At 42.4% G+C, this 23,045-nt stretch overlaps 1 protein-coding gene across 1 annotated transcript; it reads right to left on the bottom strand.

Annotated features, from left to right (window-relative positions):
* Window positions 1–4,715: 4,715 nt before the first annotated feature.
* Window positions 4,716–22,928, bottom strand: MTPAP (mitochondrial poly(A) polymerase). Its single transcript, XM_075705612.1, has 9 exons — window positions 22,754–22,928; window positions 20,239–20,411; window positions 19,435–19,668; window positions 18,870–19,094; window positions 10,525–10,736; window positions 8,340–8,566; window positions 7,043–7,135; window positions 6,865–6,938; window positions 4,716–5,097 (listed from the first exon to the last, which is right to left on the bottom strand). Exons 1-9 carry the CDS (start codon window positions 22,926–22,928, stop codon window positions 4,759–4,761), a joined length of 1,752 nt encoding a protein of 583 aa, XP_075561727.1. The 3' UTR covers window positions 4,716–4,758.
* Window positions 22,929–23,045: the final 117 nt, after the last annotated feature.

A 23,045-nucleotide genomic window follows, 5' to 3' on the forward strand; every position in this document is an offset into this window, starting at 1 on the left:
ATTTTGAAAAACAGTTCCTAACTGTTGCTTCATCAGATCTCCAAAGTGACCCAGCCTGGAAATCCTAAACTTGGTTGAGTTGAAATAAGCATGGACCTTTAACTAGTTTGTTGGCAAAATTATTTAAATAAAGGTTCTTTGTCTATCTTTCCTTTTTCCAAAGGTACAAAATTGCGTCAAGTGAAAACATAGCCTGTACCCCCCCAGAGAGCATAAACTAAATAGAACTTAGAAATAAATTTGCAAGAACAAAGACATTCTGTTGTAAGAACACGTTTCCTCAATGACCACAGATCCAGCACGAGCACAGAGTACGGCTCTGTTGCAGCTGAGAGCCCAACTGCTCTGGACCCAGAAGTAAGAGCGCATCAGCAATGTGCCAAATCCAAGCTGACAAGCTCTGCTGGGCAGCCGAGTCCTCTTCCACACCTGCATGTGTGTCTCTGCATGGTGTTATGCGCTTCTCTGCAGATGCACCAGCGCAGCTGAGGCTAGCTCAGATGTTTCCACCATGTTCCCCTGCACAGAGGCAAATGTATTTTCTGCTGCTTTTCTGTCATGCCAATCCGGTACTCACAACCTCTTGTCTTCCTGCAGATCCTTTTAGAAATTAATTTTTAGGCAGGATTTGAATGTCAAGGGGACTTTGTAAGCTGGGTAAGAGCAGTGTCCATATCAAGGCCTTCACCTAGGAACAGTAAGAGAGGACAATTATAACCAAGTTAAGTGAGGCAGCAGCGGACATGGATTGAAAGCAAAGGATGCAGGGTGACAGGAACAAGAGGGACCTCAAGAACAAAAAAAAGGATGAACAGTGACCCACCTCAAATGTACGGATACAAACATGTGGCAGCCTGGGGAACAAGCAGGAGGAACTAAAGCTCCTTGTGCTGTTACTACAGCACCGTTGGAATAACAGATACGGTGGCAGAGCTCGCCTATGGTGGGAACACTGTGATGGATACAAGCTCCTCAGGAAAGACAGCGAACGAACAAGGGAAGATTTGGGGGGGTCTTTACATGAAGGAACAGCTTGAACATTTGTGATGGATGGCAGTGAGAAGCATGTGGCAGTTACGGACCTGCCCATCAGGCTGATGAGGACAGTCAACCACTGGAACAGGTTGTCCAGAGAGGTTGTGCAGTCTCCATCCTTGGAGATTTCCAAGGCCTGACTAGATAAAGCCCAGAGGAACTTGGTCTCATCTCACAGCTGGTCCCGCTTGAGGAGGAGGCTGGACTAGGTCCAGAGGTCTCTCCCAGCCTTAATTACGCTGTGATCCAAAGTCTAAAGGACAGAATCCCAGGCAGGAACTGTAGTTTTGAAATTCAGGCAGAAGAATAGAGCATGTGCTACCGCCAGTAAGTCTGTTTTGTGACCGTGTCTTAGCCACGAGCATTACACACAGATGCTCACCCAGCAGCTAAGTGCAGACCAAGGCTGCAGATTCCCAGGAAGCTATGGAGGAATGATGGAGCAGTGGCAGTTGTAGCAGAACCCATTCCTGCAACTGTTGTGAGCATTTAGGGGGGAAAAAAAAATCCTTGGCAACAAATGTTAACTTGAAGTTAATGTCCCAAAGAGCATTTTCTCAGGGCAAGGAACTTTTAGATGTTTTCAGTTTCCCTAACCAGTTAATGAGCTAGGGAATGTGAGACTGCACTAAAAAGTATTCCCAGTGAGGGGAAGGGGCAGAGGGGCAAAAATGTGTTTAATGCACTGATGTTCCTTACATGTGGCCTTCCCAACAGTCCTACCCCACAATATAGTATATCAGTGCCAAGTTTAAGAAGTAACTAAAACTTACTGCCTCACTCTCGCCGAGACATTGTTTACATGTTTTTGGACCATATGAACAGGCTCTCAAATCCAGACTGTCACCATAGTCCTTTCTTGACAAATATGCAACCCTTGTTTTCACTGACAGAACCATATTGATTGTTTCTAACCACTTCCAATGTTACAAGGCTGCTGCCCTCAGGAAATTATAATCGCATCATCTCTCTTGATTTGCTGAATACACTCCCTCTCTCTCAAGTCTTGGTCCTCCTCTTCTTTGGTTCTCTTCCCACGGGTGGCTTCAGTTGCACCAGTGTCACGCAGCTCTTCTCCCAGACACAGCTCACGCTCTAGGGAAGCTCACAGTCCGTTCTCCACCCCCAGCTAGCAGCTTCCTCTATGAAAGTTGCCAGTTGGGCTTATTTATATCCTCAATGATAGCTGCTCCTCAGTCTCTAGGCTTTGCTCGCAGCTGGCCTCCAGCTCCCTGGACTTGCAGACATCTGAAGTAATCACCTGTGCATTTCCACTGCTACAACACTGCTTTTGGCTTCTTTCTTTTCTTTTCAGAAGTTGGCCTGCAGCCATGACAAGGGTTCAGAACTATTCCCAAAAGGGACAGGCAGTCTAAACAGAAAAGTGATGCTGAAAGGCGCTGCATGAACAGTAACCACGTTCTGCCTTGCCTTTTAAGGAATACTAAGCAGCTTGAACGCCTATACACATTTACAAATGAAGCATGTGCTTCAGCATGGCTCAACTGTATAACCAAATTACAAAGTTTATTGGTATTTGCCTACAAGTGTCATGTGTCTATGTGTCAAAATTCTTATGAAATCTTTCCTACGTACGTCAGAGTGAACCACTGTGAATATAATGCAAGCAGGTATACACTGCCACAGTTCTGCTGTATGCTTCAGTCCCCGATAAGCCATTTTCTTATTATTGCACTGCAGTATTAACCATTTTGTTTAGCTAGAAAAAAGAAAACTCAGAAGTACTCGAGTACTGCCCTAATCTTCAAAAAGTTTCAAAGTCTGTTGCTGGGGAAACAGCAGAGAATGTACCTCTAGGTTCTGTAAAGATTAAGGTAGCAACAGACTCCTTACAGCATCAGTGCCAAGCTTGCTATCAAAGGCTTTGAGTTAGCACCAATAACAAGTTACAATAAACTTCATGCCAGCCTCCAAAAAGAAGTTCACACACTAGCACCAGGGTTTAGGTAGAAAACTAAGTTTGAAATTCAAGGCTCAGTCTTGAAGAAGTTAGTATGAAAATTAATTCCTTTGACCAAGATAATGACTATGTGAGTCATTATTCAAGAAACATTCACAAATCAGAAATGGACACGTATGAATATTATTTTAAACTCCAAATAAACTAATACAGAATTGATCTGTAAGAGGGTCTTCCTGCCTCTCAAGGTCTAACCCTTTAGTCTGCCAACTGCTGGAAAGTACTTTTCCTTGCCCAGTTTTTACAAGTACTTTGGAAGTATGCATTACTGCCCACAGTACTTCCAACAAATAATACCTCAGGGAAAAGAGAAAACACATTTTTTAACTGTTCAGGCTACACCACTGGAAAGAAAGTCTACACAAAAATCACATACCACTGCAACATTAAAGAATCTAAAAATACCAAAACAGTAATCATAAACATCAATGTTGCATCTGTATGATGATCTCTGAGTTACAGTAATTTCTTGTGCAGAATTTCTGTTAAGAATAAAGACAACGGTCTGTAGAATTGTTAGCACCATTGCCATTGAGTTTTAATGCACAAGTGGCTCTCAAACTGGACAGGTAAAATACTCACAAATGCACCTGGAAAATCTATTTGCCATTTGCCTGCCCTCCATTTCCCTGACTGACTTCCTTCCCTCCCCACTCCCCCTTCCTCTGAAAACACGCTCTTTTGTGGCAGATGGACAGAGAACTGAATGCTTTAAGTCAATGAGAAGCACTGACTCTCGCTGGCCCAACTGATCTAGAAGGGGGATAGTCACTGTTCTGCTGAGTATCTGAAAAATAAGGCAAGACTGGGAACAGGACTCCAGCATGATGCGTGATTCTCTATGGGTCCCTGCAAGGGACAGATCCCTCTGCAAAGGACAGTGAGAGGAAGGCTTGGTGTCGCCTAGCAGGCTGGAACTTTCAGAAGAGGGAGGAGGCAAGCAGGGCATGCAAAAGCCCCTGCCTGAACCTGAAATGCAGGTTTAAAGTGAAGTTGAAGGCAAAATGAGAAATGTGAGTGTATATACAAGCGTGGGTGGGAACCAGTCCTATGGGTACAGAAAATAAAAGAAAGCTGACTGAAGAAATTTGAGATCAGGTGGTAAACACAAGAGCAAAACCACTTTTCCAGCACAAAACAGTTGCACTACCCTCAGAGAGCAATGCTTTATGAAACTGCAAACCCTACTATCTAATGCCATTCTCTTTATTTTGTCTTGGCACTGTCTACATGAATGGAAAACAACTGCAAAAATAGATACATGCACTTTGGTTTTACTGGCTTCCAGAACATGACTGGAATGGAAGCAATGGTTCTAACATTCATCTTCTTTTAAACCGTGGTTTCACTGAAAGGTAGTTGTTTCTTGAGCTTTTACTTAGCCTATCATTTGTATGTTAGTCAACAGAATTCCCAAAGGCTTCTTCCCATGCTGCTCCTGTCAGTCTTTTTCTTCTTTTTTTTTTTAGAGTGCTCAACTGATGGCTGCTTCCAAAATGTATCTGTAAAACTTGCATTTGAATGCTCTTCATTCACAAAACAGATGGAAAAGTGAAGAGTAAGGACGAGAAAAATGTACAGAAAGAAAGCAGACCTGTACAAAAAGCATCACAATGGAAAACAGAGGTCATTTGACTCCCCATTTCACCATCCCAGAAATATTAAAAGTAATGTTCTTCAGACTGTGTGTCACATTCAATTCCTAAAACAGAATATCAGCTACTGTGTCTCTGTGCTGAAAGTCACTTTCCCACTGCTTTTTGTAGACTGTTTGCATTATTTAACTTTAAAGAGTCCAAGAGGCTTCTGATTGTTTCACTTCCTATTCCTTTCATCCTATTCTTCATCTTGCTGGGATTACTTTTTCCAAATGGTATCAGTAGGGCTGCCAGTCCCCAAGGCTCTTTACTGATCATTCGCTGAGTTTTATCTTCCTTCTGTAAAATCCAGGCACTTTCTCTGGCCATAGCTACAAATTTCTCCAGCTGTGGCTGATTAACATTCTTGCTGATATTAAGGTCTTGCTCAAAGGGATTCCAGATATAAAGAGGAGACGACTCAGGTTTATTTACTTCCTTTCCCTGCAGACAGTGTAAAGAAAAAGCCAAAGTTGCATATATGTATTATAGGCTGAGCAAGCAACAAATCACTTGACTTATTACATTAGTATTAAAAGTATTTTGACCTTGTAGAGAACTTTTGCCAAAAAAAAAAAAAAGTCATTATTAATCAAGTTAATTTTCCTGTCAACCTGACTGTATGAATCCTGTTCTCTGAATCCTCTTAGTGGTGGTTTTCCTTGCCACATTGAGCTTAGATTTCCTTCAAGGCAAAGAACACACAACTACAGCTCAGCCTGTCTTTTTGGCCACTCTCCCATTTGCTTTTCCACAAACCTCAGACCTCACTCATTGCAACCTCCTACTCCTATCCCCATTTGTGTATGGACAGTATGAGTGTGTCATATTAACCTGCATAGCCCAGTTTTATAAACTACTACAAGCACTTAAACGGCTCAAACCGTTCCTCTCACAGTCCTCATTAAGAGCCAGTATAACAAAACAAGATTACTGCCTTGGCTGAAATTCCTCTCTGTTCAGTCTGTCTTTTAAGTACAGAACTATTCAGGTCATGGTCCACTTTTGGGCACTTGGCACAACAACACAAGTTGTTGACAACTATGTAGTTTGCTATTTAAATGCACTTCCATCTCAGTGCTTACCACTGCTCCTTAGCTGACCTGCTCTGTATTACAGAACCTCTGTAAGCCTTCCACTGCAAGCTCTAGCAGGAGCTTACCAGCTAATGCTAGTCCAGGAAGTGTCCACGTACATGCTATGTACTCTTGACCCAGGGCCAAAACGACTGACTAGTTAAACAGGAAAACATCGGCAGCACAGACATTTCCCTTGACTAGCTCAGGCTCCAACCTGTGTATGTTTTTGCTTGCCTTTTTTAAGGCTTAATGGCAAACACAAGTTCTCCACCTTAATGAATTAGTTTCTAGGATCAACCTGCAGTGGCAAAAAGAACTCTTATGCCAGTAATCCACAGTGCCCAAGTAAGAAACAGAACACAAACAAGAGTGACCACACAGCAACATGGCACTGAAACCCCCATCATGTAAGCAGCCCAGCAGGAATAGGTGTGAGTTAAGGTAGTTATATTTATATATATTTCTAGTATACTTGCACACACGCACACACACATCAATAAATAGCATGACTTAAACATATAAAGTAAACCAAAATGATAGCGCAGACCTCCTGGCAAGCACACAATGATCATGTTACCTGTCATGCTTACTGAGTTGTAAGTACGCTTACTGTAGGCTGATACAAACTGCAATAGAAAATTCAAGTGCCAAAAGCAAGTTTCAGAACTCAGTTGTAAGTTTTAATGCAGACACTGTTTGGGTCTGGATTCCCAACTTTAAATGCAAAGCCTGTTGAAGTACAGGGTTTGTCATAGACTTTTGCTGTGACATGTATCATGACATTTTAAAAGCTTTCCTCTCACAGAAGCAAAATAGCTTCTACTTTTTAAAACTGCCACTTTTATTATAGGGTTTTTAAGAAAAATCATACAGGCTTAGCATCAGAGTTGTGCTTTCCAACATCTCCAAGTAGTGACACTGTAAATGTTCTTAATGGTGCTGTAAGTGACTAGGCTCCGAGAGGAAAACTCTCTTCCTTCACAGAAAGGACTCAGTTTCTGGATATAACCAATTTAAATGTACTTTGCATATACAATTAAAAATGACAGAATTGTTGCTTAGCATATGTACTTTTTCAAACGGCAGACAGAGAAATTCAAGTGATAACGATGAGAGATTAAAATTCATTTACCTTTCGAAGATTTATGGAATTCCTTCTGAAATCAAAGTTTCCAAAATATTCAAAAAAGTCACCCAACAATACATCTACGGGAAAGAAAAACAGACATCAGTAACATTAAGGAAAAGTTTATTTTCAATATGCTCATAAAAATTAAAAAAAAAAAAAAAATTGATGAAGATTTACCTACCAAGTGTTTCTGTATTTTTTGTAGGTTTAATCTTGCTTAAATCACTAAGAAATGAGCAATCGTATCCTCCAATTACATGCTTGTCTTTTTCATCTGAAACAAAAATTGCGGGCATATTTTGAAGTGATAAACAATAAAATGCCATTGTATTTAATAAAAGTCAGAAAACAGACATGACTGAATTCATTGAATGCTATCATATTAAGTAAATCAAATTAGGAGTTCACAAGTGAACTTTCAGGTTAGGATTCAACTTAAGTGGTTAAGATTTAAAAGAAAAATGTCTATGGACAGGCAAAGGAAAAGAAGCATGGGTAAATGGCATATTTTCAAAAACCTACAAGAATAAGGTATATGACATCTTTGTATATCTGAAGTTACTTCTTTTAAGTAACAAACCTGATTATCTCTGCATACAGAGCTTTATTATACACTAAACAGCACAAATCTCTGAGGTTAAAACCTACATGATGGTTTCAAAAAAAATCAGACCCAAGGTGTCCACTGCCTTTTTCTGCAAAACTTAAAAGAGTTAGGAATATTCTTGCAAGATTTCAGGACAGGCATTTTGGTTTATGTATAGAAATTCTATAGAATTCTGATGGAAATGTTTAAACTGATTTTAAAGCAACTGAACACAGACTTTTTTCTCTACTCAAAGCACTCAAAGCTTCCAAGAAAGCAGAAGGCACAAGTGAGGAATCAAGAACTTGGGGTGTCATTCTCTTTGCTTTCATTAGATTTATTGAAGATAATACACCCTGAAAGCTATGTATGAAACAGCCAGAACAGCTTGTTTGCGAAGATATAAGAATTATTTGCAGATGGCCTGAACAGTCTCAAGGATACTACAAATTGTGAGGAAAAAATACAGCCTTTCTTTTAAACATTTGTTATCTATAAAACAATACATATCAGTCTGCACAAAATCCTTAACAACTGCAGACATTTGAGACCCTACAAGTTTTCTAAAAAACAAACTACAAAATAAACAAAAAACAGCCATCAAGGGAGCATTGAGCAAATACGTTACTTTTCATTATCCAATGCATAGAACAAGCCTAATCCCTCTAAATAGAATTTAGTATTGTATTGAAAATTGATTTATTTTGCCTTTAAAAATGCATTGTTTTCACAAAAAAAATACAGGTACAACTTGTGTATTCCCTCAAACTTAAGGCACACATAATATGCATTACTATTTGAGAGCATAAAGAAATTGCTTGGGTTTATTCATCACTTTAGAGAAAACAAATGTGAAAGTCACTTCAATAAACACATAAACAGCTGTCCTTACCTGCCAGTTCTTTAAGTTGGTCTAGCGTTGGAATGATAGGTGGTGATCTCTTTTGCAGAAAAAACATGATCATCATGGTTAGAGAGAAGTTAGTAATCCAGGTACCAGGAACGCTATTTGTAAGTCCATGAACACGGGCCCAACATCGTACACTGAACACTAGTGCTCTTACGCGGGAATCAAGACAGCCATAGATATATAAGAGTTCTGAACTTTTTACAGCAATGCTGAGGAAGAAATGAAAAGTAAGAGACATGTAAATAATGAGAGAATTGTGAAGTACCAGATGAAGTGTTAGGTGTTCAACCCTAGAGCATCAGTTATAAAGGAAGAGGATATCCATAAAAAAAACACATTTCACTTTTATGCATTTGGAAAAAAAAAAAAGAAGAGAATGCCTGAAATTGTCCAGGATTAAATACCTGGCAGTTTTCCATAGTAAGAAGGATACAGTTACAGGTAAATAATAATACTGCATCTGCACTGTTTCCTGTTTCCTTGTTCCACATCACCGTGGGAGAAAACAAAAACAAAAAAACACCATCAAGTATTCAGGAGTGAAACTGTGCAGAATCAAGGCGAAAAACATAATTTAGCCACAATTGCCTTTGAGGTACATTAGATAATATCTCTATCCTAATATATCATAAAATACAACTAGAACTTCTTTTACAACTTTAATCTAAAAAGTAATAAAATAATGAACTGAATAATACATGAAGCGCAGAGACACAATGAAATCTGCAGAACAACTCAGTTTGGTAATCTTCAAATGACTAATATTTAGTCCTGCTGAAAAAACAACTAATCTGGAAGGATAAAGATTTTCAGATGGATCAGTTTTTGATCTGCTTCATAATATGGTCATACAAACATTCATGTAGTGTACAAATGGGAGGGCAAGAAAAAGCAGAAGAAAAATGGAAGCACGATGTGAGAGCAAAACTTACTTTGGGGTCAGTTTTAGTCTAAAGTGCTTGTTGAACTACAGTTGCAGGAGCTTTTACTCCCCATCTTGCACCGAATTCTTCTAACAATCCACCATGGCATTTTGGGGAAGTTTACCATGTCAAAGTTTTGTAAAACCTAGACTTCTAAAATTTCAACTGTGAAGTGCTTCCTTAGGTCCACAGAGGTTTGTTATTACTCCAAATGATAATATGACAACACACACAGTCCCCACCTGCCAAACCATCAGCAGAGAATTACAAGGAAGTCTGCACAGAACTGCATGCTGTCTTTCACTGTGGCTGCATATACTAAAGTAATTTTATTGTAAGACTTTTGCTCAGTACTGCCTTAACAACTCCTGCATATTCTTAAACAGAACTTTGGGTAATTTAGAAAATTCAGTCTAGGATCTGATTGTATCTGACATAGACAAATCACAAAAATCTGCACTAAAAGTCATACCAAAAGTATTCTGAAAGATAATCACTCATATTTTACTATTCCCTAACAACAATGAAAAGGGTTAGTAACTCATTTTCTATTACCTACCATAATAGCCCTGTAGCCAGGGCTACAGATGTATACGGGACAAAGGTGGGTATTTCTTAATAAAATAAGTGACAGCAAAACAAATTATATGGTTTACTATCAACCAAATGAGAGCAAGCTGGAAGAGGAAAAACAGATGCAAAGAGAGGTATTTCTAAGAAGCCTGCTCCCTCTATTGGGCACTGCTGTGAAAGGTCCTAAATGACAGTAACACTTCAGACTCTGTTTTCTGATGCAGTGAATTAATTTAGCATTCAAGATACCTTGCCAGCAAACAGGTGTATGCAGGCCCTTAAGAAGAGAAAAAGGACACCAAAATAACTAGAAGCCCAATCACCAAAAATGAACACAATGGAGCTGCTTAATCTGAAAAGCAATCAAAAGAAAGCTGTGCATATACCCATATACATGAAGGGAAGTAATGACTAACCAACATTGTCTTGTTTCAATTCCTTATAAGCCAACCTTATTGTATAGAGGGGTTTTCAAGTCTTCAGTCTCAGCTAGGAAGTATTTCCTATGCTGGAGAAAGATATCTTAAGCACATTAAAACCTAAGTTGTAGAAGTCAAAAATATCCTTTTTACTTTCAGAGCCAACATTCACGTTTGTTAAGAACACAGAAAGGAGTAGACTAAACAGTTTTCATTAGCATTCTTCCTAAACTTTTTAAAACCAGGTCTCACCTGTTGCTCACTGACAGATCACACTGGAATCCTGTCGCTTGATGGGAAAATTTCACCAGCGGGCAGCGAGCATTGAGTATCTTCTGTACACTCACACATCCAGGACCAAAATTATCAAGGCAATCACCAATCACAGAAAGAATTTTCTGAGTTGCTAGTCTTTCTGATGGTAGTCTTTTCATCTGATATTCCATTTCAAAGGGACCTTTTTTCTAACAAAGATTTGTAAAAGTAAACTGTTAGCTCTGGAACCAGAGACATTTAAGAATATTTCTGAAAGACTACAACAATTTGCAAAGGAGTTTCTACAAGTAGAGACTGAAAGACAAGAATTATTCAAAGCAGCCCACAGACCTTAAAAAAGGTAAAACCATATTGCTTTCTCTTTTACATTCTTTTTCAGTGATTCAATTTTTCCAGGTTAATAGTGATCAACTTACTGTAAAGTTACTTGTTCAGATGAGGGTATAATACTACTACATCTCACTGTTGCCTAAAACAAGTAATTCTGGAATTCCTAAGAGAGCATAGATGCTTTGACTGAAAAGAGGAGCATACAATTAAATTAAAGAGGTGCAAAACTAACCAAACCACCGTTAATTTCAAACCACCTGTAATTCCGTTTCAAATCCTCAAAGAACAATGTGTTAGTAGTGAATCAAGTAGCAGTGTAAAGGAAAATGTCTTTTTCATTTTAAAAAAAAAATTAAAATTTTAGCATGCAAATTACTTAATCCTTCCAAATTAAGATAAACTTCTGTAAGACTTAATCACTTCACATCAGATACAGTTTTTCTGACAAATAAAAAAAACCATGGAGATGTATTCTGACAACATCAGACATGAATTTTCCTGTAGGTCTTTGTATTTTGAATTGTCATATTTGTAGTTTGTACCTCAATAAAATAACTTCATACCTATGAAATCTCTGTTCACTTTATAGTCTCTGTTTTTAAGCCTCAGCTAATTTTGCTTGCTAATCCAATACTGGACACTGACTTATCCTCCCCTTTAGAACATGTCATGGTTGAATGCATACTATACAAACAGCATTACCTACCTAGTCCTTTGAGACACAGAGGAGGTTACTTTTGTTGTCACCAGGTTAGTGCAAAGAAAGCATGCACTCACAGATAGGTGAAACAATTCAGAAGTTACGGACCTCACAACCTTTCTCACAAACTCACTGTAGGTGCTGAATTTCTGAGTCGCTCCGGCAGTCACTGAGGTGACTGTTCCTGCTCTCCTCTTGCCAACAGTTCTCCAGCCAGCGTGTGTGTTTGGACATACCAGGACAGAGGTCCCTGATCCCATTTGGCTGTGTAGCTGCATGCTACAGCAGCGCTGGCTCAAAGCGAAAGGAGTCTGTAACTATCAATACTGAGGAAGGTAACAGGAAAGAAAAAGATGGGGACTCGGCTGACTGGTAGGTATGCTGGTATTCGGACCTTTATGTTTGTGACAAAAATCACAATGTGCCTTCCCAGGCAGCAGCTCAGTGTATCCCAGAAGCTGGATGAAGACTTTTTTTGTAATGATAAAACAGACACTCCTCTAATAATTGACAGAACCTTCATATATAGCTTTGGTGTCAGCTGGGGCGGGGTGAAGTACTGATAGCTTGCTCCAACCCTGTGGTTCTCCCCCTATTCTTGCCATGTTGCTCAAAACAGCAAATGTAGATAAACTATTACTTTGGGGTAAACTGATACAGCACCCTTAGCAAGAAGCATAACTGTTTTAACGCAAAAACTGTTACTCTCAAAGTATCACAGGACTGTTTTAAGTCATTCACATCTCCCAAACTGCCCACATGTTAAAAACGACGTATCTGTGCTGAAACACTGTATTGGTAACCCATTCTCGGTAAAGGATGCTCCCACTTTTGCAGCTTTTTTAACTCACAATCAGTAATCAGTTGCCCATAAGACTCAAAAAACGTTATTTGATGTAAATAGGTGCCGAAATGCTCAGTCCTCCTCCATTGCTGGTACCTGCTGAAAGGCTGCAACAGTGCAGAAATCAGAAGATAGCCTTTCCACTACCGCTATGTCATCTTATAACTGAAGCTACCTCCCCTTGTTTTCACTTGTTCTAAGACAGTCAACTCATGTATACTAGTAACAGTTTGCCAGGAAGAATAGCATTACCCCTATGAATCACACTGCCAACTATATGAGACTTTTGCCTCCCTCTGAAGTATTGTCTGTTGCCTATTACAGGAGATACACCCAACATCTTATTTTCCTGCTGTATTGGGTTTATGTGGCAAGGTTTTGGTAGCGGGGGGGCTACAGGGGTGGCTTCTGTGAGAAGACACCAGAAACTGCTCCTCATGTTGGAGAGCCCGTTCCAGCCGGCTCCAAGACAGACCTGCTGCTGCCCAAAGCTGAGCCCATCAGCGATGCTGGTGGCACCTCTGTGATAACATATTTAAGAAAGGGTAAAAAATGCTGTGCAGCAGCTGGGAGAGGAGAAAAATGTGAGAGCAACAGCCCTGCAGGTACCAAGGTCAGTGAAGGAGGAGAAGGAGGTGCTCCAAGCACTGGTGCAGAGATTCCCCAGAAGACCACGGTGATGCAGGTTGTCCTCCTGCAGCCCATGGAGGTCCACGGTGGAGCAGATATCCACCCTGCAGCCCAGGGAGGACCCCACACTGGAGCAGGTGCATATGCCCTGAAGGAAGCTGCAGCCTGTGGAGACCCATGCAAGAGCAGGCTCCTGACAGGAGCTGCAGGCCATGGAGAGGAGACCATGCCGGAGCAGGTTTCCTGGCAGGACCTCTGACCCCGTGGGGAATCCACACTGGAGCAGTCCATTCCTGAAGGACTGTACCCTATGGGAAGAACCCATGCTGAAGCAGTTCTTGAAGAGCTGCAGCCCACGGGAGGGACCCCAGGCTGGAGCAGGGGAACAGCATGAGGAGGAGAGAGCAGCAGACACAAAGCTGCTGCAAGTTGACTGAAACCCCCATTCCCCATCCCCCTGCGCCACTTGTGGGGAGGAGGTAGAAGTGTCAGGAGTGAAGTTAAGCCTGGGAAGAAGTGGGGGTGGCGGGAAGGTGTTTTTAATTTTGTTTTTTTTATTTCTTACTATGCTACTCTGTTATTAACTGGCAATAAAGTGAGTCTGTCTTGCCCATGATGGTAATTGGTAAGTGATCTCTCTGCCCTGATCTCGACCCACGAGCTGCTTCATCTTATTTTCTCCCCCATCCTGCTGAGGACATGGGGAGTGTCCTGGTTTCGGCTGGGATAGAGTTAATTTTCTTCCTAGCAGCAGGCATAGTGCTGTGTTTTGGATTTAGTAGGAGAAGAATGTTGATAACATGCTGATGTTTTTAGTTGTTGCTGAGTACTGCTTATGCTAGTCAAGGACTTTTTCAGCTTCCCATGCTCTGCCAGCTGCACAAGAAACTGGGAGGGGGCACAGCCAGAAGAGTTGATCCAAACTGACCAAAGAGCTATTCCATACCATATGACGTCATGCTCAGTATAGAAACTGGGGGGGGGGGTGGCCGGGGAGCAGGGATTGCTGCTCGGGAACTGTCTGGGTATCGGTCGGCGGGTGGTGAGCAATTGCATTGTGCATCACTTGCTTCGTGTATCATTATTATTATTATCATTATTATACTGTTACTATTAGCATTACTATTTTACTTTATTTCAATTATTAAACTGTTCTTATCTCAACCCAGGAGTGTTTCTCACTCTTACTCCTCCGATTCTCTCCCCCATCCCATCGGGGTAGGGGGAGTGAGCGAGCGGCTGCGTGGTGCTTAGTTGCTGGCTGGGGCTAAACCACGACAGGGAGTGAGAGAGCAACTGGGTGGGCAGCTGGAGGCCAGCTAAGGTTAACCCACCACACCTCCAAAGTATGAAGCTCTCTAGGTGCTGGCACCTTAGTCTCCCATTTTGACTACGCTTAGATCGAGACACAAGAGTTGCACTAATGATTTTTATGCTCCTTTACAGGACAATGCTCTAACGTACCTTATTTTTGTACATACTTTCACATTGATACAACAGATATACCCACATTTTAGTGCTCCAAAATTTCAACAAAACCAACAAGATCATCATGTTTAGCACATAAAGACTGTGCTTGCACACAAGACAAAAGCCTTACTGCACCACACAGAGTCTAAGTGACAAGTGGAGTTCCTCAGGGGTCCATACTGGGACCAGTACTGTTCAGTATCTTCATCAATGACATGGACAGTGGGATTGAGTGCACCCTCAGGAAGTTTGCAGATGACACCAAGCTGAGTGGTGTGGTTGACATGCCTGAGGGACGGGATGCCATCCAGAGGGATCTGGACAAGCGCAAGAAGTGGGCCTGTGTGAACCTCATGAGGTTCAACAAGGCCAAATGCAGGGTCCTGCACATGGGTCAGGGCAAACCCCGGTATCAGTACAGGCTGGGGGATGAAAGGATTGAGAGCAGCCCTGCGGAGAAGAACTTGGGGGTACTCATGTATGAAAAGCTGGACATAAGCCAGCAATGTGCGCTCACAGCCCAGAAAGCCAACCATATCCTGGGCTGCATCAAAAGAAGCGTGGCCAGCAGGTCAAGGGAGGTGATTCTGCCCCTCTATCTGCTCTGGTGAGACCTCACCTGGAGTACTGTGTCCAGCTCTGGAACCTTCAGCACAGGAAAGACATGGACCTGTTGGAGTGGGTCCACAGGAAGGTCACAAAAATGATCAGAGGGATGGAACACCTCTCACATGAGGACAAGCTGAGAGAGCTGGGATTGTTCAGCCTACAGAAGAGAAGGCTCCAGGGAGACCTTATTGTGGCCTTTCAGTACTTAAAGGGGGCTTGCAAGAAAGATGGGGACAAACTTTTTAGCAGGGCCTGTTGCAATAGGACAAGGGATAATGGTTTTAAGCTAATAGAGGTAGATCTACACTAGATGTAAGGAATACATTTTTTACAGTGAGGGTGGTGAAACACTGGAGCAGGTTGCCCAGAGAGGTGGTAGATACCCCATTCCTGGAAACATTCGAGGTCAGGTTGCACAGAGCTCTGAGCAACCTGATCTAGCGGAAGATGTCCCTGCTCATTGCAGGGGGGGTAGACTGGATGACCTTTAAAGGTCCCTTCTAACCCAAACTATTCTATGACTCTGTAAGTGTGCCACGCAGCCTATTAACCTGTCATGTAACTTAAAGACATACGCTCAGAGATTATGCCTGCTGGCTTAATCCCCACAGTAATAATTCTGCAGCATCCCCACAGTAATAATTCTGTCAACCATCCACAAGTAATCACAACTGCTAGTACCCCCATCCATCATCGAATAAGTCTGAAGTTCACAATAAGACTTCTATTTCTACAGAGAATGAATACTGAAGAAAACAGCTAGCTACAGAACATGCTTTGAAGACAGACATTTTGTACTTCAAAGATGTTTCCCTCAAAATTTAAGAGGCAACTTTACTGTTTAAATGTAAAGGGTTCCTAGATTTTAACACTTCCCACAGATGCACAAGGATCCTACTTTTCAGCTGACATATTTGCTTCCATTGTGTTTGATCACTGTGGTAATACTAAAAACTATATACATTCAAAGGGATATTTCTTTAAAAATAAAGTATATGGCAATATACAAATTATACTGAAAAACTGAGTGAATTTTCGATCTTCAAAAGCTTAAGCCCATTGTCAATCTTTTTTTTTTTTTTTTTGAGGTGTTGTGGTTTAACCCAGCAGGCAGCTAAATACCATACAGCCATTCTATCACTCCCCTTCTCAACTGGACAGGGAAGAGAAAATATAACGAAAGCTCATAGGTTGAGGTAACGACAGGGAGATCACTCAGCAATTACTGTCACGGGCAAAACAGTCCCAACTTGGGGAAAGTCAGTTTAATTTATTACCAATCTTATTACCCAACTGAGTAGGGTAATGAGAAAAAAACCCAAATCTTAAAACACCTTTCCCCCACCCCTCCCTTCTTCCTTGCCTCAGCTTTACTCCCAATTTTCTCTACCTCTTCCCCCCAAGCGGTGCAGGGGGACAGAGAATAGGGGTTGCAGCCAGTTCATGACACATCATCTCTGCCGCTCCTTCCTCCTCAGGGGGAGGACTCCTCACACTCTTCCCCTGCTCCAGCGTGGGGTCCTTCCCACATCAGACAGTCATCCACAAAATTATCCAACGTGGGCCCTTCCCACAGGCTACAGTTCTTCACAAACTGCTCCAGCGTGGGTCCCTCCCACGGGGTGCAGCCCTTCAGGAGCAGACTGCTCCAGCGTGGGTCCCCCACGGGGTCACAAGCCCTGCCAGCAAACCTGCTCCACCGTGGGCTCCTCTCACTCCACGGGCCCACAGGTCCTGCCAGGAGCCTGCTCCAGCGCGGGCTTCCCACGGGGTCACAGCCTCCTTTGGGCACATCCCCCTGCTCCGGCGTGGGCTCCTCCCCGGGTGCAGGTGGATCTCTGCTCCCCCGTGGGCCTCCATGAGTGCAGGGGCACAGCTGCCTCACCAGGGGCTGCACCAGGGGCTGCAGGGGAATCTCTGCTGCGGCGCCTGGAGCACCTCCTGCCCCTCCTGCTTCACTGGCCTTGGGGTCTGCAGAGTTGTTCCTCTCACATATGCTCACTCCTCACTCCAGCTGCAGTTTGTGTCCCATTGTTTGTTTCCCCCCCCCCCCCCCCCCCCTTCTTAAATATGTTATCCCAGAGGCGCTACCACCATCACTGATGGGCTCAGCCTTGGCCAGCAGCAGGTCTGTCTTGCAGCCATCTGGCCCTGGCTCTATCAGACACAGGGGAAGCTTCTGGCAGCTTCTCACAGAAGCCACCCATGTAGCCCCCCCACCGCTACCAAAACCTTGCCATGCAAACCCAATACATAAGGAAAACAAAAAACACCCAAAGCTAGTTTTCCCCAAACTTCCTGTCAGCATACAAATAAAAGTTTCCAAAACACCAGAATCACTTGCTTAATTACCCATTCAGAATCCATGAAGAATCCCAGCATCTCCACAGCACATTTCTGATCCAACTTTCCCTTCTTCCTATCCTGATTCTTATCTGTCTCTTTGATATTTCATTTTCCAATCCAAAAGGACATTTACACTGTCCACAGTCAAAAAACAGCAGCCAGAGGCAAGACCCTTCCAAAAATGCCTTGTCTAGTCCTTTCCCATTCTTTATGTCTACACACACAAGGACTAAGATGCAACCTACTCTAAATAACCATTATGACTTGGAGCTGCCCAAATCCCAACACTAAACACATGAACTTAGTTACATAGTGCAGACTTCCGAATCGTAGTGTGGGTTAAGACACAATTAAGATGAAATTTAATACATGCATGAAAAAGGGAATACTGTTGAATGAGTATTGCTTACTGAAGTCTTGTAACCCTCCAACTTCTCAATGTATTGATCCAAATTCTGTACTGTGGTCAGCAAATTCAAGTGAGTGTATTTCAATTTCAAGCCTCTACACTTGCTCAGTAATCACCACTTGTCTTGGTGCTTACTGTTGTATTATCAATGAGGCATTCAAATAATTATGAACTATCTTATGGAAAGTCTGATAATGGAAATATCTGCATCATTGATCTGGCTCAGTTTCTGTTCTACTCCTGGGTCCTGGTCCCCAAAACACCTACAGTTCATATACCAGCTTATCCTCAGGTTCCTTTCAGGAGTAAGCCAACTATTCCCTTCACAATGAAAATCAAGTGCTGTTAACATGGTAATTTTCTCTGGACAGACACCACAAACATGAACATGTGCCACCTGCAACTATTCACCAAAACTATCCCAGGAAGTCTTAAACTTTCACACCTCCACACACTCCTATGTGTATATATATGCACCCCAGCACATAATTCAGTAACTTTTCTGTAGCATGAAGTCACCTCTTTAAGGAAAAGAACCTGATAACCCTCCCAAAATGCACATGTACACACATGCGCAAGATTATTACGCTTCAGAACACGGGGGACCCTAAAAGTCAAAGCCAAGCTTTAAAAAAGCATGGATGAAGCCCAGTAGCTCCAGAGAAGAAAACCCAACAGTAGGATGGGAAGGTCTGACATTGCCAAATCAATTTCAGAGGATGAGAGAGTTTTTTCCACAGTGAAATTCACCTTGACAGTACAAAGTCTACGTAAACACCAAATCATTTTCTTCCTATTGCAAGGAAGATCTCTTTCATGTCACTTCCAGCTTTTGAAAGTCTTCAAATAAACTTGTTCACAGTCTATAGTACGAACTCATGTAAAACCTAAGTATAAACAAACTAATTCCTGTGTGTAAAACAGCAAATGAGCTGCTCTGTTGAAGAAATCCAACAGACTGATGATGCACAGCATAATCTTACCATTTTTGTAGCATGCTTTTGTATATCATGGAAGTCCAGAAACATGTCCACATCACATCCCAGTTTGCCAAAGGTGTTGACTGAAGAGCCAAATGGCTTTACCGTGCTGTCTGGAAAATATGCACGTGTGAAATCCCGAACCAGAGAACAGGCCAGAAATCGCAGCTTGATATTTTCTTCTGTAAGCTGATATTCATTCAGTAGAATGTACATCTGACTGCTTATCTAGTTAAGAAAATAAACATTGTAAAAATACAATGACCCATCTTCTATCTATTAGCATATATTTTCATCTACTTAATATCATTGCAATTAAAAGATTTTTTTTTTTAAAATCTCAGACAGGTTTATTTCATACAGAAGAAATTATTTTGACAATTAAAATGACTAATTTCATCCATTTATTTCGATGTAGGAGAACCAGTCACACAAAATTCTAATGGGGGTTACTTTTTATTTATTTTAACAGAAATAAATTGCTTTATAAATTGTATATGACCACTTGCAAATCTGAAATAGACGTGGTTCATTTTTAATTGAGAGAGATCTAGAAACCTATACTTACATCATGTGCATGACAAAGCTTTTGAATAAGCTCTTTCACTGGAATGTGAGACTGAGGAGAGAGGTGAACTGGGGTCTCTTCAGCAGCTTGATTCACTGGGTTTTTCAGCATAAAAGTAAAAAGTCTAGATTTAAATGGGACAACATGATGCTCTGCAGCACTTGGGATTCCAATAGCATCCTGCAAAGAGGCTATACTGTCCTTTTCAGAAAATTCTATTAAAGCATGGATACCCTAAAACATGAAGAATGGAAATAGACAGGGTTAGATGAACGCACACAAGCCTTGAACAGATTGTACTGATATTATTCAGATGTTCCTGGGAGTAGAGACAGTTTAATACAACAGTCCTGAAGCTGAATGCTAGGTTCTGTACCTCAACACTTTTCAGACACTTTTTAGACACTTTTTCACAAGACGTCAAAAATATTTAAGATATGCTATTCTTGGCAGCAAGTGCTAGACATAAACGTTCTAAAATCTATTTATCTTCACAACTGTAATGCTCAAGAAGCACATAAAAAAGTTAGCCCTATTGTTAGAACAATGAACAGTGCTATGGAAAAGTTTCAAAGATTTAGTGCAAAACAGGTTGCTATCTGTCTCTTGGAGGAGGTGTTGCTTAGCTGACTTACGAATAAAAATCTGTTGCTCAGCAACTCGTAAACATTAACAAAGGTAAAAACTAATGTAATATATTAATTGTATATAATTTGCTTAACTTACATGTATGAGACCTTGACCAAATGCTAGTATTTCTTTTTGTCTAAGTGTAGATTTTAGTTTACATTGCTAATTACTTACACGATTTTCAAAAAAGAAGTGACTGTTAATGTTTCCATGACTGGATAAATACTGCAATAATTTCTTTTCGTTAAGTTTTGGTGGGCACTTAATTAAAACAGTCCGTTCTGCTTGCTCCAACCGTTCTGTTTGAACCTCAGTGAATGTCTTCTTTCTGACACTGACTTCAGCATCTGTGAGAAGAAACAAGCATCAATGATTTTCTACATAAACAAAAAGATTTAAAACTTACTTTAGTACACTTAATCTCCTCCTTTGGGATTGAACAACTGAACAAAGGTTTGCCTTGGCTGTCTAAATGGGTCACAGCAAAACAGAAAACAATCAAGAATGAATGAAAGACACAAAGATAACTATTGCTCTCACAAATACATACATTCGTAAGAATATGGAATAGGAAACGTAGGAAGAAAACAATACTAACTTCCCTTGATGCCACAGGAAGCTTGATGGTACAAGGAATCTTAGCTCTTCTTTGATCTGGCGTTCACCGTCAAAAAACTGATCACACACAGTCGGACTCTACACACAAGTCTGGAAATACCAGCTAGGGTATGAGGCAAAGCTAGACCTTTGGCAAGCCGCACAGAAAAGATAATCTCTCTCGGCTACCACAAAACCAGCACTTTCACCTTTGGAACAATTCAACACTTGCTTATTTTTACAACTCACCACCTTCTTTTACAGTAAACTCCTACTCAAAATTTTCATTTAGTACCATACTTCCATCTACTCCACTACAATAAACCCACAGATCAGTCATATCTCACCACACTACCAGCAATCTACATTGTTGCTGACAGCCTACAGAATCAACATGGAAATGAGACATGCTGGAACATCCAGAAACACAGAAACTTTGTCCTTGATTGCATACAAATAAAGGGGCCCCGTCTCAAATTTGAAATCATAATCACTTCCTTGCATAACTCTCAAACTAATCCATTGACCACATCACATTACCAGAGCCTGTGAAGCTGCTACCTGATAATACTGCCATTTAGAATTCAGACTGGGAAGCTCGAGAACACGCAGTTATTTTCCTGCAGCTACTATCTGCTACAGCAAGATTCAACAGAGAGATCTTTATGGTATGTTTTTTATTCTGAGGAACCCACAGGATATTGTGGCCTCAAGTCTTTTATTTTACAAGTTTATTGAGCTCTCACAGAGGCTTGCAAATAAAAAATACCCAATGTAGTTGTTTCAATAGCTTAGTTTTATACAGCATTTTTCATCAGATGACCAAAGCAGCACTTTATGAAGATGATAAATATCCTGTTTTCTGTGGGGGCAGAGAAGTGTGAAGTGACTGAGATGCACAAAGGACAAGTGACACAATCAGGAGATGAACCCAGATCTTCTCACTCCCACAGCTCTCTGCATTAGGCCAGAGTGGCGATGTGATTCTTGCTTGATTTACTACCTGTACATGCTTAGTTACTATAGCAGAAGATGTGTTCTGGCATGTCTTCCTGGCTCTGCTGTCATTTACACAGTCCAAGCATTGCACATGCAGATGACCACATCCAAATGGTGGCTGTAAGCATTTTAAATGCATGCGAGGCAGTCCGCTTTGCTTTTCTCCCCTGCCCCATACAACATTGCCAGTTAGTGCCAGAGTTTCACAATCATTTTAAACAGGTATACACCAGCGCTGCTGCTGGAAGAAACAACCCCATCCTCCACATGGTGCTCGTACATATTCTAATGCTGCCCTCTGCACGCTGATGGTAATGCAAGCATTCACGTAGCCATACAGCAAACCAGATGAGACTAATGACTTAATTTATACACCAAAACAAGAACGATTAACTGAAATCGGGAATTGTTCCTTAATCCAATTTGCTGCATATTTGTTAGCACAGGGATATGAACAGCAAAGACTGCTGGTTTTGTGAAACTGTGAAAATACAGTCTGATCTTCTTTTTTTTTAAAAAAAAAAGTTGCTACCTAATGTTTTTCGAGCTCTGAAACATGAACATAAGTAGAAGCACATGCCTCAGGCTCACAAATGCATTAACTGTAAGTTGTGCGGTACACCCAACTCAGCACATCAACAAGGGGCAGTCCTCACTGGTTCTTGCCTTGTACCAAAGACACGGCTTCCATCAAACGCTTCCTATGTCTTTTTAAGGGGGTCTCTCAGGATAACCACTGGCACTTCGTTTACCTCTAGCCGATATCTACATTTAACAAACCAAGTCCTCGACAGTAAGAGCGGATTCTGGGCTCCTGGACCGCACCCTGGCGCCAGGGCCGGGAAAGCAGAGGCCGGTCGCTGCCGCCCGGATGCCTCCCGGCGGGGGCTCCCCGGAGCACATCACGCCCGGGAGGCCGCTGGTGCCCCGGATCCTCTCCCGGAGCCGAACCGCCCGCCGCAAACACGACAGGCGGCCATTCCCCTCCCCACGCCCTCGGCGGACCGCACCGCCCGCCGGGAGAAACAGCCGTGCCGCCCCGGTCCCACACGGCAGCCGGGCCCTGAGGGGAACGCGGCCCGGCGACCCTTACCTTCACCCGCCTCCGCGGCGCCGGCTGCCTGCGGCGCCCTCTGCACCGCGGCGCCGGAGGAGCCGAGGCGGGCCTGCCCGGGGCCCGCGCAGCCGCCGGCCGCCGCCGCCGGGCCCGGGAGGCGCAGGCGGCCCTGCAGCAGGGAGAGCGCCCGTCCGCCCGCGCGGTGCGCCATGACCGGGCAGCGCCGCGCCGGCAGCAGCCTCCGCGCAGGCGCCGTGCGCCGCCTTCGACGGCGGCCGGCGAGGCTCAGCCTGCCTCCGTCTGGCGCGGAGCGGCCGCCAGGCCCCGG

The sequence above is a fragment of the Pelecanus crispus genome, chromosome 2 (assembly GCF_030463565.1).
Source record: "Pelecanus crispus isolate bPelCri1 chromosome 2, bPelCri1.pri, whole genome shotgun sequence".
NCBI classification, from domain to species: Eukaryota; Metazoa; Chordata; class Aves; order Pelecaniformes; family Pelecanidae; genus Pelecanus; species Pelecanus crispus.